Source organism: Myotis lucifugus, unplaced genomic scaffold (genome assembly GCF_000147115.1).
Source record: "Myotis lucifugus unplaced genomic scaffold, Myoluc2.0 scaffold_164, whole genome shotgun sequence".
NCBI lineage: Eukaryota > Metazoa > Chordata > Mammalia > Chiroptera > Vespertilionidae > Myotis > Myotis lucifugus.
The window spans coordinates 2599949-2619500 of NW_005871212.1; the positions used below are offsets into that span (position 1 = coordinate 2599949).

General features: G+C 47.5%; 2 protein-coding genes across 6 annotated transcripts in view; one reads left to right on the plus strand and one right to left on the minus strand.

Moving 5' to 3' along the window:
- The window catches only part of GPATCH1 (G-patch domain containing 1), a 52165-nt gene extending 48123 nt beyond the window's left edge, over window positions 1–4042 (minus strand). The window contains exon 1 of one of the 3 annotated variants that reach the window (XM_006095984.3): window positions 3895–4042. In XM_006095984.3, the coding sequence (XP_006096046.1) occupies window positions 3895–3967 (73 nt within the window). In that variant the 5' untranslated portion in view covers window positions 3968–4042. The remainder of the gene's footprint in view (window positions 1–3894) is intronic. The other 2 variants (XM_023759889.1, XM_023759888.1) reach the window with 2 other exon arrangements.
- Window positions 4043–11908: 7866 nt separating this feature from the next.
- The window catches only part of RHPN2 (rhophilin Rho GTPase binding protein 2), a 54570-nt gene continuing 46926 nt past the window's right edge, over window positions 11909–19552 (plus strand). For 2 of the 3 annotated variants that reach the window (XM_006095985.3, XM_023759876.1), the window contains exon 1: window positions 11919–12037. In XM_006095985.3, the coding sequence (XP_006096047.1) occupies window positions 11978–12037 (60 nt within the window). In that variant the 5' untranslated portion in view covers window positions 11919–11977. Of the gene's footprint in view, window positions 12038–19552 lie in introns of all 3 variants that reach the window. The other variant, XM_023759874.1, reaches the window with a different exon arrangement.

Consider the following 19552-nt stretch of genomic DNA (forward strand, 5'->3'; position numbering starts at 1 on the left):
GCAATTTACAGCCAGCTAATAAATCACAAGATTTTATCTTCCCTAACCAAAGACACAGGAGCAAATGGTTTACACATTCCAGACTGTCCCTGGGCAGACCAGCCTCAGTCCCTGTCCCTTTTCAATGCATTCTTTACAAATAAAACTAACCAGAAAATAACCCTGACCTGTCTATATGCACATTTTGATGAATCAACATATTGAAGGACACGCCTGAAGCTAATGAATATTCTGTTAAGACCTCCCCTTAGATCTCCCCTAGGATTCCAGCCTGCCAAGAAAAGATTTAAAAAGCCTCAAGACAAAGGCTCCACAGTGTGCTCTCACACCCAAGCCTTGTATCTTTGCTCTTTTTCTCCTAAACTTTAAGGGTCCCCACAAGCCTTGCAATCAGGGGAGCATTGGTTAGCAGCATCTCGACCCAGGCTTACCCCCTGAACCTGTCTCCAAGGGCCCCTATTCTCTGACTTTCTCCTGTTGTTTCTTCTACCATAAGCCCTTCCTTTATTTCACTGTCCCCACCTTTAATAAACATACTCTCCAAACCACCTGGACTCATGTTGTGAAATCTTTCCTACATGAAGTCAAGAATCTACACACTACCAGTGAGCCCTAGGAGCCCCACCTGGGGCACAAACCCCTCCGGTAACAGAATGAGCTGGAGGTGACAATTCTAGAGCCAAGTGAAAGTGTCTAAGGAAAGAGTAGGTAAGTACTGGTGCCCCCCTCCTTCCAGGCCAGAGGGCCTATGATGTCTCTGGGTCTGTGTGTGACAGTGCAGCCAATAAACCTTTCTATCAGGGACAGCAACTTTAATTAAGTGGTGGAGTCTTTCCTCCAACAATGTTTGTCTAACCTGTCACTAAGACTTCAAAGCAGGAAGCAAAAATGATTATGGGTCTAGTATGTTATAATGTAAAATGTACTCAGAGTGCATTTAAACTTCAAAGTGCTTGGGAAACAATAAATCAATACTCAAACTTCTGGCTGGGTAGCTCAGTCGGTCAGAGCATTATCCCTCTATACCAAGGTTGTAGGTTCGATCCCAGGTCAGAGCACATACAAGAACCAACCAATGAATGCATAAATAAGTGGAACAACAAACTGATTTATTCTCTCTCTCTTTTTCTCCTTTCCTCCCTCTATCTAAAATCAATAAAATAAAAATTAAAATATATATATGTATATTTTTAAAAACTTCTAATAGTGAGAATTTAAAGGATGATTTCAGGCCAGGAAAAAAAAATCTACAAATCAAAAGTCCTTTCCTTCCACTTCAAAAGCAAGGTTAGACCATTAGGCTTCATGTCAGATTTCGTGCAACATCAAAACAGGAAGATTTAGAAAAATATAGGTCAAGTAGTTGATGACTTACATACAATACGTCACTTCACAAGGAAACAACTATGAGACCAGAAATATAGAATAGATATGAACAGCTGCCTAAGATGGTTATAAACCACCACGCCCATTTAACCCTTGTCCTGCACAGCTAAATTCAAACCAGTTTCCAAAGGATCCCATGCTGCCTTCTCAAGTTTTCCTGCTAGCTTGCATAGGTTATTTCCTGTCTACCGTCACATACTTTTGCACTTGTGAACCTTGTACTTTCGTTCTGTCGATGAAAGGGGAGTTCTACAATAAATCTGACAAGACTAGTGACCTCATAGGGTGATCTGAACATAAATTCTTAACAGGCATGTCATGGTAAGTAGTCACACCCAAAGCATGTAACTTTTCTAGAAAGATTTATCTTTGCCTTAAGCAAGCCCTGTCCATTATTCTTGTGTATCTAGGTTAACACATCTTTGAAATGACAAAGAAATCCTCTTTTTTCAGACCCCTCAGAGATGTAACCTCCCTCAAGGGAGCACATAATCTTGTTACTGCCCTGTAATCTAATCCCCACCTCGATTTCTCTCAATTTCATTTAATCTTCCTTAGGTCCCCTCCTTAACTCCAAGTGCCTTTTTTAAAAAAATGTTTTATGTTTTTAGAGAGAGAAGAAAGGAGAGGGAGAGAAATACCCATCTAAAAGAGAAATGTTGATTGGTTGCCTCCCACATCCACCCAGACCGGGATTGATCCCACAATCTGGGCATGTGCCCTGATGAGGAATCGAACTGGCAACCTTTCGGTGAATGGGAAGATACTCAACCAACTGAGCCACATGGACCAGGGCCAAATGCTTTTTTTAGTGATTTCAGAGAGAGGAACGGAGAGGGAGGAGGAGAGAGGTAGAAACATCAATGATGAGAGAGAATCATTGATTGGCTGCCTCCTGCATACCCACTTCTGGGGATGGAGCCCACAAGGCATGTATCCTGACAGGGAATTGAACCATGATCTGGTTCATGGGTTGACACTCAACCACTGAGCAACACCGGGCAGGCCAAATGCAATAATGATAATAATAATAATAATAATAGTAATAATAAACCATACTTGTAAATGATCATTTTGGTAAACTATCATTTTGGGAGGCATTTTTTTTAGTCTGTTGAGATCTTGCTTCCAGGCATATCCTGTTTGGTTCAAAGAAACTCAAACTCTAACAATTATCTACAGGCTTGAACATTTCTTAACAAGTTGACAGCTCTTAACTAGATTTGAAACTCTTTAAATAAAGGATCTTTGTCAACAAATTCTTTGAGATCATGGGGCGATGTATTTTCCAATGAAGCTAATGTAATCTTAAACTGTATTAAAGAAATTCAGTCTAGAATGAAAGACACAGTAGTGATGGCCCTGTTCTACCCACACTCTGGTACCATACTTGGAGAAATGCTTTAACAAATTAGGGTAGAGGACTGTAAATGAATGTATCAGAGAGCTGAGGATGTTAAGCGTGGTACCAAGATGCCTTAAAAGAAATTCAAAGGCTGTCTTCAAACACATAAAGAGCTTTCAGCAGACTAGCCTTTCTCCGTCTTTCGTAAGCAGAGGATGGCAGCAGGGCCAGTATATGGCAGAAGTTTCTAATGATTACAACTGTTCATAGGTAATAAAAGGGCCAGTGGAAATGTCCCAGAAGTACAACCAGACAGCAGGATGTGGTCAGGGTAGGAAAGAGATCTCACCAATCGGAGGTCTGCAAGGAACTCCCAGCCCATGCTTCCTTCCTCTTCCCCACAGGGAAAGAACTGCCATCAGTCCTTACTGGGCATTCAATACATACTTTGCTGAACAAATCAAGTCATTAAGAGGATCAGGCCAGAGCATGGGAGAGCAGCTTGCTTGCCTTGCCCTCCCCTACATCCCACCAGCAAGCTTGTCAGCTCTGCTTTCAAAGTGTATCTGGACCCAGGACACGACTTATCACCGTGGCCACCGCTAACACTCCAGTCCAAGCAGCATCTCCAGACCTCTTTTTGCTGATCTCCCTGCTTCGCTCTTGCCCACCCCCAACCCGACACCTATTCTCAAAATAGGTAGAGTAATCTTTAAAATATACACCTCTCCCCTGTGTAAACTCCCCGATGAACTCTCCCACACTCCTACACTCTCCGCTCCACCGACACCAGTCCTGCCTGTCCCTCAATCTGCAAAACTGGCCCCGACTTCAGAGCCTTTGCCTCTGCTGTGCCACCTGAAATGCTCTTCCCCCAGATCTTCGTACGGTTGGTTCCTTCCTCTGTTTCAAATCTGACCTCCTCGTAAAGACATTGCCTGACCACCCAACCCCACTCTCCCAGGAGCTTTGTCTCGGCATCTTGCTGTTTCCCATCCCTGAGTCTCTCGTCCGTCGCTCCAGAACATGAGCCCCGAAAGCGCGGCGCACGCCTCGCATCGCTGTTCCCAGCGCCCGCAGTGGGGGTCTTGGCCCGGGGCCAGCCAAGGCTCGCACAGTGTTCTGTGTTTCTCCCGAATCCTGGACCCCAAACAGGCTCGCACCTTCTTCCAGTGGCTCCAAGCCTGTCCCATAGCTGACCAAGTCCTCCTCGCTGTCACTGTCCGGCGCCGCCATCCTGCTCCCTGCCGGGCCCCGCCCCCTCGCTACGGGCGCCTCGACAGGCCAAAAGCCTTCCGCTCTTTCCGCTCCGCAAACCTAAGTCTCTGGCCCAGTGGTTCTCAACCTTCTGGCCCTTTAAATACAGTTCCTCATGTTGTGACCCAACCATAAAATTATTTTCGTTGCTACTTCATAACTGTAATGTTGCTACTGTTATGAATCGTAATGTAAATATCTGATATGCAGGATGGTCTTAGGCGACCCCTGTGAAAGGGTCGTTGGACCGCCAAAGGGGTCGCGACCCACAGGTTGAGAACCGCTGGGAGTCTGGCCTCAGATCTGCGCCTAGGAGTTCTCAAACCCGTCTGCAGGAGGCGGACCTGGAAGGCGTTGCCTCGGAGACCAGGGAAGGCACAACAGCCTGCCCTAGGAGACATGGAGAGAAGCTGGAAACCACCCAGCTGTCCGGCCACCTGGCGGGCTCCCCTTGCCCTGACTGCCAGCAGATACCCCTCCGCACCACCCCGCCACCTGCTGGGAAAGTCCCTGTGCTCCCAGATACACTCAGGCGGCACACATCATTGTAACGTTTGCATAAGTGGAGCCCCTTTCCAGACCTCTGGAGGGATGCACAGACCTGGAAACCCCGTTGCTCAGGGTGAAGGAAGCCCAGGACAACACTTGATCAAAAGAGAAAAATAAATGAGAGCATAAAAGAAAAGGGTAAGGAGGAGGCTGGGGGAGACGTATAGAGAGAGAGAAAAGGAAATCTGAAAAGAGAAAGAAAACCAGAAAGGGGAAAGAAAAAGCAAGCAGGCAAGGAAAAGGTTGCTGTGAGGTGGCTGGGGACTCCCTTACTGAACCTAAAGAAACAAACATCTCAACAAACGACAAGTGCTGGCGAGGATGCAGAGAAAAAGGAACCCTCCTGCACTGCTGGTGGGAATGCAGACTGGTGCAGCCACTATGGAAGATGGAATGGAGTTTCCTCAAAAAACTAAAAATGGAACTCCCATTTGACCCAGTGATCCCACTTCTAGGAATATATCCCAAGAAACCAGAAACACCAATCAGAAAGGATATGTGCACCCCTATGTTCATAGCAGCACAATTCACCATAGCTAAGATCTGGAAACAGCCTAAGTGCCCATATGCAGATGAATGGATTAGAAAACTGTGGTACATCAACACAATGGAATACTATGCTGCTGTAAAAAATTAGGAATTCTTACCACTTGCCACAGCATGGATGGAATTGGAGAGCATTATGCTAAGTGAAATCAGCCAGTCAATGAAAGACAAATACATAATCTCACTCATTTGTGGATAATAAAGACCATTATAAACGGATGAACAAAAATAGATACAGAGATAGATCAGCATGGAACAGACAGTCAAACTACAGCAGGAAGGCTGGGGAGGGTTGGGGGTGGGAGGTAAGAGATCAACCCATGGACGCAATGCATGCATATAAGCATAACCAATGGACACAAGATACTGGGGGGTAGGGGAGGCCGGAGGAAGGTCAAGGGGGGAAAAAAGAGAGACATATGTACTACTCTTTGTAATACTTTAAGCAAAAAACAAAATAAAAATAAAAAAGAAACAAATATCTGTCAAATTGGGCGCTGTTATCCTACCCCAAAGTTATTTTTACATTAGAGGAAAATGAAGTTCCGTTAGTAAGGGATAAGGCTGAGCTAAAAACCAGACCTAGAAGCCCAAGTTTTCAAAATGAGGGTCAGAAGGCTGTGAGTCAGTCACTAAGCTGTTGTTAAAATGCCCCCCCCACACACACACACCCATCCCCAGACCTCCTGAATCAGAATCTCTGGGTGTGGGGCTGTTCCTTAAATACTCCATGCACATTTGACCTCAAAGCCTTTGCAGTCTCTGTTCTCTCTGCTTAGAATGTTCTTCTCCCAGATACCACATGACTCATTGCCTCACCTTCTTCAAGTCTCTGCTCAAAGGTTCTTTCTCAGTGAAGCCTTCTCTGACCCTATATTTTTAACACAATATATATTTGATTTAATTTATTATATCTATTGTCTTTCTCCATTGGAATGTAAGCTCCACAAGAACATAGATTTGGACCAGGGTTTTGTTTTGTTTTTTTCTTTGCGGTGTCCTCAGAGATCAGAATAATGATTAGCAGGTGATAATTCAATAAATAATTTTGAAAATAAGAATGAGGCTCTGGCAGGGTGGCTCAGTTCATTGGAGCATCATTCCCATGCACATACATAGGTTGCAGGTTCAATCACTGGTCACAGGCGCGTACAAGAGGCAAACAATCGATATTGCTCATATTGATGTTTCCCTTTCACACACTCTCTCTCTTTATCCCTTCCTCTCTCTAAAATAAAAAAAATAAACATATCCTCAGGTAAGGATTAAAAATAAATAAATAAATACCCACAAAAGTTATCAAAACTAAATTTTTTTTTAAAAAACCACGGGTTCTAAAATTGTTTCCCATCAAGAAATGGAGTCTAGCCTCTTCAGTGTGGCTCAGTGGTTGAGCGTCAACCTATGAGGCAGGAGGTCATGGTTCAATTCCCAGTCAGGGCACATGCCCCAATTGTGAGCTCAGTCCCCAGTGGGGGGTGTGCAGGAGGCAGCCGATCAGTGAATCTCATTATTGATATTTCTATCTCTCCCCCTCTCCCTTCCTCTCTGAAATAATTAAAAATATATTTTAAAAAAGGAGGAGGAGGAGGAGGAGGAGGAGGAGGAGGAGGAGGAGGAGGAGGAGAAGGAGAAGAAGGTGGAGAGTCGTCCTAGCTGGTTTGGCTCGGTGGACTGAAGGTTCCGGGGTTCGATTCCAGTCAAGAGCACATGCCCAGGTTTCTGACTCGATCCCCAGTAGGGGGCGTGCAGGAGGCAGCCGATCAATGATTCTCTCTCATCATTGATCTCTCTCTCTCTCTCTCTCCCTCTCCCTTCCTCTCTGAAATCAATATAAATATATTTTTTTAAAAAAGAAGTGGAGTCTATGTCCACTCTTTTTGAATTTAGGCTTCATAGACTAAAAGAATATAGTAAAAGAAAAGGGGGGTTGAGGGAGGTAGAGAGGGGATAAATGATGATGGAAGGTGATGTGACTTGGGGTGGTGAACACACAATACAATATACAGATAATGTATTATAGAATTGTACACCTGAAACCTATGTAATTTTATTAACCACTGTTACCCCAATAAATTCAATTTTTAAACAAATTTAAGCCCTAGTGGGTTTGCTCAGTGATCAGCCCCTGGCTGAAGGGTCTTGGGTTTAAATCCAGTCATACCTCAGTTACAGGCTTGATTCCTGCCCCAGTCAGGGTGTGTGTTGGAGGCAACCAATCCATGTGTCTCTCTCACATCAATGTTTCTCTCTGTGCGTTTCTCCCCTTCCCTTCTACTCTCTCTAAAAATCAATGGAACAAATATCCTCGGGTGAGGGTTAACAACAACAAAAAAGAATGTAGTGAAAGCAACAACACAACAATTCCCACATCCAACTTTTAAGAGACTGGCAGATTCCACTTTTTCTTGGGATGCTGCTCTTGGAATCCAACCTCCTTAATTCCAAAAAGATAAAAGAAACTGCAAAACTCATTCTCTGAAGCATTTGAGATTTTGCTTCCCAGCAATTGTCATCAGTTTAACTCAAATAAAATCTAATAAAAATTATATACAGGTATGCCCTGGCCAGTGTGGCTCAGTTGGTTGAGCATTGTCCCATGCACCCAAAGGTTGCCGGTTTGATTCTCAGTCAGGGCACACATCTGGGCTTTGGCTCCATCCCCAGTAGGAGTTGTGCAGGAGGCAGCTGATGGATGTTTCACTCTCATATTGATGTTTCTCTCTCTCTCTCTCTCTCTCTCTCTCTCTCTCTCTCCCCTCCGCCCCTTTTCCTATCTCTAAAAATCAATCCTATATAATAAAAGCCTAATATGCTAAGTGTCCGACTGTTCTTTTGACTGTTTGACCAGTCGCTATGATGCGCACTGACCACGGGGGGGGGGCAGACGCTCTGTCCGGTAGGTTAGCTTGCTGCTGGGGTCCGGCTGATTGGGACTGGGCAAGACAGGCTGGACACACCCTGGACGAATCTATGCACTGGGCCTCTAGTAAAAATATATTTTAAAATTATATACAGGTATGGACATTCTGAAATTTACACAACTTAAACACCAAGTACCCTTCCTTTCTTATTCAGATATGCAAGAAAGCACAAATCTCAGAATCTTTTCAGGAAACTGAAGATAAGATGGGTTGACTTACTTGGGTAGGGAGTAATTTCTTTTTCTTTTTCAAAAATAAATTTCATTGATTTTTTACAGAGAAGAAAGGAGAGGGATAGAGAGTTAGAAACATCGATGAGAGAGAAACATCGATCAGCTGCCTCCTGCACACTCCCTACTGGGTATGTGCCTGCAACCAAGGCACATGTCCTTGACCAGAATCAAACCTGGGACCCTTCACTCCACAGGCTGATGACGCTCTATCCCCTGAGCCAAACCAGTTAGGGCTAGGAAGCAATTTCTTCCACATGGTCCGCACATCAGTGCTGACAGTGGGATGGTTACTTATGACATACATAGAAATTGTTCTATAAGCTTTGAATCAATGTCACTTTTTCCCCCCATGTACTTTCTTATTGAAATACTAGAGACCACAAATCCCCTCATTGTTATTGAGTTAATTGTTGACTGTTAACTATCCTGCACCCACCTAAGTAAAAGAAGTATGTGTCTATCATTTTACTTTTTATCCAATTCCAGAGGTTTCCCCACTTTGCTTTCTCCTGCCTTCCTAATCATCACCGTGGATTTCATGTAATCCACTTACATCTCTTCTTTTGATTGTAATGTATAAAACTGGGTGCAAAACTACCATTATCTCAACTCTTTGAAATTCTGCTTCCAGGCATTTGTTGACAGTTTGGCTCAAATAAACTCACAAAAAATCTTTACAGGTTTGAATGTTTCTTACCTTGACATTACTATTAATAACTAGCTAATTACAATGTTATCTGAGCCATGAGAATGTCTAGCCCTACAAGTCCCCAGGAGTGATACCCATGTGGCTCACATAGCCAGGAAATGCCCGCTGGGAATCAGAGATTTCCTTCAAAGATGCTCAGGAGCTAGTCCTAGAGTAGGCTGATATGTCTTTAACATCCTGCTTCCTTCCCTTGCTGTTCCTTTTTAATCAAAGTATCAGTTTAAAAAGGCAATGGTGTCGGGCTAGATTAAATACCAGATTTTGTTTTTCACTATGTTAACTTTTAAAAAATATATATTTTTATTTATTTCAGAGAGGAAAAAAGAGGGAGAGATAGAAACATCCATGATGAGAGAATCATGGATTGGCTGCCTCCTGCAAGTCCCCCACTGTGGATCGAGCCCACAACCCTTGTGCCCTTGACCAGAATTGAACCAGGGACCTTTCAGTTCACAGGCCGACACACTATCCGCTGAGCCAAACCAGCTAGGGCTTCACTATGTTAACTGTTATGTGTATCTCCCTATATGGCAAAATGCTGCTGGTTTTTTCCTTATGGTTATGACTTAGTTGTTTTTTTAAGTAATGTTTGTTTAAATACAGTGAGTAAATTTAAAGACTATTAAATCAATAATAGTACAAGTGAAACGTACATGAGACAAATCGAAAAGTGACTGGAGCTTCAAGGTGGTAGAAATCTGAAGGTGATAGTGAATGACTAGAATCAGCAGGCCTGAATTAAAACTAATCTCAGACACAGAGGAGTGTGCCATTGGCCATTCAGTCCTCTGAGCCTTAGTCTTATCAAATGGAGATTATTTAATCAATTTATTTGCAGAAGGGTCATGGGAATGAAACATAACATCTATAAATTTTCTGGCTAGAGTTGAGGTCCTATTATTGACACCTTTATTATCATGGAAGCAGTAGTAACAGCAGTAGTATTACAAATGTTAGAGTGACCCACCACCCCCAGGATCCCAGAAACCAAAGCAGCTGTTTTTAACTCCCAACCCCCGGGGGGATACTTTTTGTATATGTGTGGTTTTGGAAAAAAGTTTTCTTTTCTTTTTATTTTTTATTGTTGATAGTATTATATATGCCCCCCCATCCCCCTCTCCAGTCCCCACCCCACCCCAGGCCTTCACAAATTATTAGTCTGTGTCCATGGACTATGCATATATTCATATTCGTTCTTTGGCCTGACTGCTATGGCTCAGTAGTTGAGCATTGACCTATGAACGAGGAGGTCACATGCCCAGGTTGCAGGGCTCCATCCCAATTTGGGGGCATGCAGTAGGCAGCGCATCAATGATCCTCTCATCAATGTTTCTGTTTCTCCCTCTCCCTTCCTCTCTGAAATCAATAAAAATATTTTTCTCTGAAATCAATAAAAATATTTTTTAAAGTAGTTCTTTGGTTAATCCCTCCCCCCACCACACACACACACACACACACACACACACACACACACACTCACACACATCAGGGCTAGTACTTTTGCAGGGCAATGGGTCATAGCATGACTAACATGATTACGTTAGCTTGATACTCATTACTTCTTACCCTAAGAGAGAAGGGTAGTGTTTGCACCTGCTAGAGTTTCCCCATACACCTGTCCCAGCGCTGAGCTGGTTAAAACTGTCCAGGTTTTTTTCTTAAAATTAAAACAGCCCTTTCCGGAAACACCTTTTCTTGTGCAGAATCTTGGAGTTGGTAGTGACAGGTGGATTTTTTGTTGTTGACATTTACTTGGTTGTTGCTACTATTTATTTTAAAACTTTAGAACTCCGAGTGCACCTCCTTTTAAAATTTATTATTATTTTTCTATAAGAAAACGCTTAGCTGTTTTGAAAGTAGATTGTTTTGTTCTACCTGTGGCATCCACCGCGACCGCCAAACACAGCGGTAACTGGGGAGGGGTTTTGTGACTGCAGGACAGAGGCTGGGGGGAGGGAGGATATGGCCCCCGAGGCTGGGAGCTTCCGGCTCCGGACCGCGGGTTCCGGACCGCAGGTTGTGGGACTCGGTTCGGTCAGGCGGCGTCCGGAGTCTGCGGGTCAGCGGCGGGCGGGTGAGACAGTAGAGCGAACCAAGTCCCCTAAGTCCCACTTTGGCTAAGCCAGGTGCGTCCCTGAACCCAGCTAAGAGCTTTAACACGCTCCTTTGTTGAACTACTTTCGACCAAAGAGAGGGTGACCCGGCCCCCTTTTGCAGTTGAGAAAACTGGGTTTGAAGTGGTGGTTAAGAAACGTGTTCAAGGGCAACCCTCGAGTCTCTCAAGTACAAAACCCTTTCTGCAGACCCCTTCACGGGCGGACCCCAGCTCCCGGGGCCGCCTGCATCTCCCAGTGGATCTGCCCGTCTCTGCAGCGAGGGTGGGGGGACCGGGAGTGGACTGCCACGCCAACCGGTCTGAGTCACCTGGCTGAGGCCCTGGGTGGTGCAGCCAACGCTCCCTTGGCGTCCCGGCCTCGGCCCGGGGTCCCTTCCGGCGGCCAGCCCGGCGCTCAGCTTCGCCCTCGACCAGGAGTCAGGTCTGATCATTGTCCCCTGGAGTCGCGGGCAGGAGCCGCGACTTTACCTTAGTTCGCCGCGTTCGCCCCCACGGCTCCAGGAGCAGGGCCGGGTCGCCAGCCTGGGCTGGCTGCGGCCGCGGGGACCCCGGCGCGCCCCTGAACCCCCACCCCTCTCCGGCTGAGACAGCTCGACGCCGAGATTAGACCCCGGAGGCTGGGAGAGCAGAGCCACGCCAGCTGGGGGTCCGTCTGCAGCGCGCCGCCGCCTCGCGCCCCGGGCGCCGGCTCCACCCGCCAATCAGGAGCCGGGGCGGGGCGCTGGGCGGGGTCTTGGCGGCCCCCCCCTGGGGCTCCCGGCCTCCGGGCCAGGCCCCGGGGTGGTGGGTGGAGGGGGCCGGAGGGGCGGCCGCGAGGGGAAGGGGCGGGGCGGAGTGGGGCGGGTCTGGGCGCTCTCGTGGGCCCGAGCGGCTGCTCAGCCTCAGTCGGCTCTTCGCGCCCGAGCCGCCAGCATGACCGACGCTCTCCTGCCCGCGTCTCCGGAGAAGAAGGACGACGGCTACTTTCGGAAGGTTGGTGGCTTCGGGAGGGCGGCGAGCTGCGGGCTGCAGGCCTCCTTTCCCCGGGCTGTGGAGGGCACGGCCGGGGGGCCGGGGGCGACCAGGCCGGAGCGGGGAGGGAGCGCGCTGGCCTGGGGCAGGCGGGCCGAGGCTCCGGGTGCAGAGGGGTGGGACGGCCACGTCCCCCGCCTCCGAGAGCAGGTGGCTTCCGGGGCCGGGAGGGTGGGCCTGGGGAAGGGACCCCGTCCTCCTCTTTGCGGCGCATTAGGACCCGAGCGCTCGGCCGGGGCACGGGGGGGATGGAGGGAGCACCCCAGGCGGCTGGCGGTCTTCCTCTGCCTCTGCATTGCTTCCAGTATCCGTTTCTTTGAATTTTTAGAGGGCAGGAGAGAGCTGCTGGTGGGGGGTGACCCCGGGCGTCGCCCCCTCTTCCACCCCAAGTCGCCCAGGAGGGCTTGAGCGCGGCAAACGTGATTTATTTGATTGTTGGAGACACCCGGGGCGAGTGCGGGCTTCGCGGTAACTTGGCACGTCCAGGCGACCCTCCGCGCACACACAGGCCTCCCACCCAGACCCTCAAAACCGACCGCAGCCCGCGAGGCGGGGCCGTTCGGATGCCCGCAGGTGGCAAGGCCAGGGCTACGGAGATGCTTTTGAGCCTCGAGTCGGTGACACCTTCCACCCTTCCTCCTTGCAGGTCCCCGCCAGTCTAAAAATAGCCTTTGGCGCCTGGCCAGGTGTAACTGGGTGGGTTGAGAGATTGTTGTTTTTTATAAGATAGATGACCGAAGGTAAAGTGTGTAATTATAAACAGGGAAGTGAAACTGTTTCCCACAGAAAAAGCAATTCTTAATTGTTCAAAGCCTAACGATCCAGCGGTAAAGGGACTTGGCATCTTCCTCCTTCCTTGTGAGGCGTTTGCTTTCTGGTGAGGAGCAGTGGCCCCAGGGGATCCCCGGGACTGGAGGGGGATCAGGGAACAGGTGAGGACAGAGTGGGGAAATTTTTTTTTAAGTGGATTGCTTTTAGCATTTTAAAAAAAGAGTAGTTTTAAGGTATATTTAAGTTCAAAGATGTCATCATGGAATTACAGGATTATAACTTCTAATTATGTGTGGCATTTGGGACAGAGGATCACAGGGCATGGAATTGCAGAAGGAGGCAAGGCCTGGGAATCACTAGATCTCAGTCCTAGGGCTCGGGAACCTGACTGCCACCCCCACAAAATTGCTCTCTAGCCTCCTGCGAGTTGCTACCTCTTTCTGTGACTTCATGTCCTCCCTGAATTGTTTCTCTGAACAGGAGGAGGTCTGAACTGCAGCACCATCTGGAGGAAATGACTGAGGGAGGGGCTGGAGAGATGGAGAACACCTGTGAGGGTTAGGTTCCCAAGTCTTCCAGAACAGGTTTTCCAAGAGGAGGATGTGCCCGGGAAAGAGTAGATAGCCAGGGAGCCATGACGAGATAGAGTTGGATGTTTTTTAGATGCAGCTTCCGTGGATAAGAGAATAATGGGTGTGAAATTAGATGAATCACTGGTTTACAACGAGAAACATGTCTTTTGTAAAGGAGACCTTGTCATGATCATTGTGCTATATCATACCAGTCCAAAGAATGTTCTTTGTATGAAGATAAAAAGGGTGCTGATGTTACGCTGGCCACGTGGCTCAGTTGGTTGGAGCATCATCCCTTACACCAAAAGGTTTCAGGTTCGATTCCCGGTCGGGACTCATACTTAGGTTTCGGGTTCGACTCTTGGCCAGGCGTATACCGGAGGCAACAGTTCGATGTTTATCTTTCTCCCCCTCTCTCAAATCAATAAAAACATATCCTTGGGTGAGGATTAAATAAAATAAATAAATAAATAAATAAATAAAAGGTGCTGACATTGAACCCTTCCTGATGTGTGGTAGAAGCTAATTTGACCTAAAACAAATGCTCCTTGAATGATAGGTAGAGAAGAAGCCTTGTCTCTGACAATGGTGGGGTCTAGGGTGGGAGGAGGCAGCATCAAAACCTTCACATCCCTGCTCCTCCCCCACCTGGGAAAGGATTCAAGGCTCCAAGGGGATGGGCCCAAATACCTGGAGGGACATCACCACTATTCAGTAAAGCTGGAGCTGATGAGCTCCCATGACCTGTGCTCCATGGACTGGCCCAGCAGAAGGCTTCACACACGTGTATAACATTACATTACACCCCACTGAGACGAATGGACGGAAGCCTCTGGGGAGTGGAGGTTGTTCGGGGGTTGTGATTCCTGAATGCATGGGAAGAGAGTCAGGGATCCATCAAAGTGGTTTATGCAGGACCAGACATGTGAGATTCATGTCACAGAAAGACCACTCTGACAGCCGAGTTGTTGGTTGGTGGGAGATGGGGAGAGGCAGTGGTGGAGCCAGGCAGTGGGGGAGTTAGAGTTTGGGGCCTGGGGTTGAACCCTTGGATCTCCATTGTCTCTGTCCTTCCTACTCTGATATGGACTGTTGATGGTTTTTCAGCCAGTTATGTAACGTGCTGTGTAAACACAGCCTCCCCACCCATCCTTCCTACCAGCCTGCACCCCTTACAGACTGAAGGCAGTGATCCAGTGAGGAGGTTGAAATGATGAGGGCCTCCCTGAGCAACAGCAGTGCCAGCAGGGAAGGGAAGAACTAATGGATAGGATATGGTTGGGAGGTCGCTTAGGTGTCTCAGTGGATGGTCATGTGCTTCACTGACATGGGGACCCAGGAGGCTGGTGTGGGGGCAGGTGGACTTGAGGCCTCCATGTAGTGGTTCCAATGGGGGAGTTTACACTAAGGACTTGGCAGCCCCAAGAGCACCCTGGCTGGGGATGTGGCTTTGGGGCCACCAGTATGGGATATTGTGAAAAAGGACCCAAGACAGAAGGGTATAGTACCTCCACTTAAGGGACAGGCAGAGAGATGGGAGGCAATCCAGGAGGGTAGCAGCAGAGTTGAGGAAGCTGAGAAAGTATTTTTTTAAAATATATTTTTATTTCAGAGAGGAAAGGAGAGGGAGAGAAAGATAGAAACATCAATGATGAAAGAATCGTTGATCGGAGCCTCCTGCAGGCCCCTTACTGGGGACTGAGCCCGCATGGTTCATAGGTCGAAGCTTAACCCCAGAGCCATACAGGTTGGGCTGAGAGAGTCTTTTTAGTGGAGGAGAAGTGAGGTTGACAAGTCAGAAGACTTAGTCTTTTAGGATTTAGTCCTTGGAGGTTGTTAGTAAATGAGAGTTGGGGCCAAGAGTCCATGTGGCAGTTGCAGGAGAGAAGGGCAGAGAAGATAGTCGTTGCAGGGAGATGGGGTTAAAGAAGAGAGAAGAAGGCAGGTTTGTTTCAGAATGAGGAAGTCTAGAGCCTTTTTAAAGCTGAGTGAAGGTGAAGAAGTTGGGTGGGGTGGGTTTGTTGAAGATTCAAGGGGGAGAAGAGAATCGGTGGAGGGGTCCCAGGAGGCCAGTCGGGATTCGAGGATTGGAAACAGCTGCTGCACTGTTGGGAGGGTGAGCCAACCAGGAGTAGTGAGGACCCTCCAGACTAGAGATGTCAGGGCATCATGTAGGCTGCCCCAAGCAGGCTCCCCCAACCTGTTTTTGGAATTTTGTGCACTCTTACAGGACCAAATTAATTTCTACTAAAGTCGAGCTTCTCTTTCATCCCGTTCTCTCTCTCTCTTTCTTTCTTTTTTAAAATATTTTATTGATTTCAGAGAGGAAGACAGTTAGAAACATCCGCGATGAGAGAGAATCATTAATCGGCAGCCTCCTGCACACCCCCTACTGGGGGTAGAGCCGGCAACACAGGCATGTGCCCTGTTTCATAGGTCCGTGCTCAACCACTGAGCCACACCGGCTGGGCCATCCTGTTCTCTGTATCCTACCTTTCCTCTTTTCTTGAAAATGCCATTCTGCTCCACTCATTCCAAAGCATTTCTTGAGTGACAGCTCGGAGCTTGACCACCATCAGGTTCTGGGGCATACTCAACCACTGATTCAGTATGGCTTCTGTTCACAGAGAGCCTCATTTCCTGGGGTGCTGAGCTGTGAGGGGAGTTGGTGCTTTGTCCCATAGCTTGGACAGGAGTCAGCTTGTTTGCTTGAATCCATAGATCAAAAAGTGGGATGTGGGGGTCCACAGTCCATAGCCACAACTTCGGTGGAGTCTGTTTTGTGTGACTTGTATGTACAATGAAGACTAATTGCCTAAAAATTCGCTGTGCTGGCTGGGCCTGGTCCCTGAATGTGTGAGACAGTCATTGGCAGAGAGGGAAGCTCCTGATAAGTCAAGGTCTTTTTGGAGTTTTACAGGACTTGGCTGTACAGAATCTAAAGACACGAACACAACTTGACCCCAGGTCAGGCATGGGCACCCCCCAGCGACCTGGGCTGACAGCATGGGGGTCTTTGGATTAAAAATAAAAAAGTTGCCCTGGCCCAGTAGCTCAGTTGGTTAGAGCATCGTCCCAATATTCCAAGGTTGTGTGTTCAATCCCCGGTCAGGGCACATATAAGAAGCAACCAATGAATTCATAAGTAAGTGGAACAATCTATGTTTCTCTCTCTCCCTAAAATCAATAAGTAAATACAAAAACCAGAACACTTTCTGATCTATCACAATATATTTCTCTCCTCTGTGGCTTCTCACTTTTTCCTTTCTTTACATAAGTTTACATAAAGGTACAGCTCTGTAAGATTGTATTACAAATTACTTTCTTAAGAGAAAGACCAGTGGAAATGGAGTGTTTTTTTCCCCTAAACATACATTTTTATGCTCATCCTAATGAAAGTCTTTGAAGAATGTGTGTTCTGGCCTATGGTTAACGCAGAGTAAAGCAAGTTTCTATCACACTGCATCCTGAGAGCAGGGCCAGCTCCAGGGCTCCTCAGATGTTGTAGTCTTAAAACCCGAAGGAAAACCTGTTCTTGGCCAAGAGAAAACCAGCTGGAGAAAAACTAGAGAAAGCTGTTCCCTGGGACTGTTGAAAGGGCCCAAATGAAGCAGAGTCCTCACAAAGTGCAGCATTGTCAGTCCTATCTCTGCCTCTGCATCCTCAGGGAACGCTAATGACCCAAAATGAATTTAGCTCCATTGTTTTTACTCAAGAGCTGGAGGAGAAGTTGTTTCTTATTCATAGAACCTCCAGGCTGGAGAGGGCCCCAAGGTTCACAGTGTCCTGGTTTATGGTCGTCTTGTTTACTCTGGGCCTCCCGGAGGCTCCAGCACTGAAGGCAGGGGTGGTTTTTTCAAACCCAGAAGCTCCTCCCAGTTCCTTCCCTGCACCATTCGTCTCAGTGGGGTATAATTTAATGTTATACACGTGTGTGGGGAAGCCTTCCACTGGGCCAGTCCATGGAGCACAGGTCATGGGAGCTCATCAGCTCCAGCTTTACTGAATAGTGGTGATGTCCCTCCAGGTATTTGGGCCCATCCCCTTGGAGCCTTGAATCTTTTCTCAGGTGGAGGAGGAGGAGGGATGTGAAGGTTTGTGATGCTGCCTCCTCCCCACCCTGGACCCCATCATTGTCAGAGACAAGTCCTAAAGCCCGGGCTGCATGCACCCAGACTGGTCATGGCCTTGGGGAGGGTCTGCCTAACCGCACTGGTGCACACTGGAAGCCCAGAGGGTGTGTCTGACAAATACCTTTTCACACTCTGGGATCCTGGCCAGGAGGGGTCCCCTGGCAGAAATAGAATTTTCATGGTGACTCAGAGGAGAGTCAGGGTGATGAGCTGTACCACTGTGAATGTCCCTTGCTTCCTGGGGCTACTTGGATGGATTCCAAGACACCACCTGATGAGACCAGGCATTGGCTTTAGGCTGATCACCACTTCCGCGTTTGGCTCAGGTACCAGAGTCTCGTGACACAAAGGCTACATTGGAGGTGGCCACAGAGGACAGTGAAACTGCAGGTGTAGCCCAGCCAGAGGACTGAGTGTGTGCCACAGTGGACAGCAAGGGGTGCCAGCGCAAGTGAGGCCTCTCGCCTGCAGCCCCAGAGATGGGGAGAGATACAGGTCTTTCTGGCCTTTCCGGCCAGACCCACGAGTTCACTATGGCCATATGCCTTCAGGAAGTCCCAGGGTTCAGATTGGATTGTAAGAAGAGAAAAGGCAGGTGATTGAAAGCCATTCCAGAAGTAGTTTCTTTTTCTTCAATATTATTTGTATTATTAAAGGAGCATAAATTGTTATAAAATTACATAAGTGTACAAAATCACACATACATCCCAGCCCCCACCCCTTACGGTCACCTCCTAGATAAGGACTATTAACTGCTGGTGACTACATCTTACTGGTTGAAATAAGCAGGTCATTAGGTGGGTCTAGAAATACATTTGATTCATGGAAACTGGTGATTGTAAACCTTTGCTGTTCATTCAGCATGTTGAAAAACACCTGAGCTGCACACAGTAGGTGTTTATAAAGATTTGTAGAACTGAATGAAGGGAGCCTCTAGTTCAGCGGTTCTCAACCTGTGGGTCACGACCCCTTTGGCGGTCGAACGACCCTTTCACAGGGGTCGCCTTAGACCATCCTGCATATCAGATATTTACATTACGATTCATAACAGTAACAACATTACAGTTATGAAGTAGCAACGAAAATAATTTTATGGTTGGGTCCCAACAGGAGGAACTGTATTTAAAGGGCCAGAAGGTTGAGAACCACTGCTCTAGTTAAAGGTTATGGCTGAGTGTTGATTCATATTGTGGGTGAATGGGTTGGCATGCTATAGGGAGGCAGCTGAACCTAGGCTGCAGCCCTGGTGGAGATCCGGGAGGGCAGGAAGGCTCTTTCCAAGTGCTAGATTCATGTTTTAATTGTTATGGATGTGGAAGAGCTGGATTCTGTTCATCCAACCTGTTCTGAATCTCTAGCGTGGTGAAGAGTTAAATGAAACGTTTTTGTATATTGCAGGGTATTGCATGCTATTTCTGTGCTTTCTGGTTAACAGCTTCTGGCTAACTCATAAACAAACAATTCTGTTTCCAGTTTGGTGTTTGAGTGAGGAGTTACGTAACTAGGAAGGAGTGAGAAAGGCAGAGAAAATAATGTGCACTAGAGAAGCAGCAGAAAGCACCTGCCCCCCATGCCCCCCTATCTGAGGGTCTGTAGCCAGGAGATCCTGCACTGTCATCCCTCACTCAGTCTTATTTCTGACCTGGGGACCCCAAGCTCACACCGTGCCCTCAGTTTGCTGGAAGCGCATCTACATGTATGGGCTTTTTCTGTAGCTGTGTGTAAGAAGGGCCCCCCAGTTCTCCAGATAGAAGGTGCCAGGCGCCAGTACTGCCCAGAGCAGGCTCCCAGTCTGGGAGGAAAGACTGATCCATTCTTTTTGTGTCTGCCTTCCCGGTGGCCTGGCCTATCCACCTTTTCAGTGCCAGTCTCTGCAGGGGTAAGCTAAGTATCCTTCCCTTTCTTTCAAACTGAGTGCCTCCAGTGTTTGCCTAGGTCGTCCTGCTCTTCAATACTTGTTTCCAGCTGAACAATCTGACTGTACAGTAAGGGCATGCAGG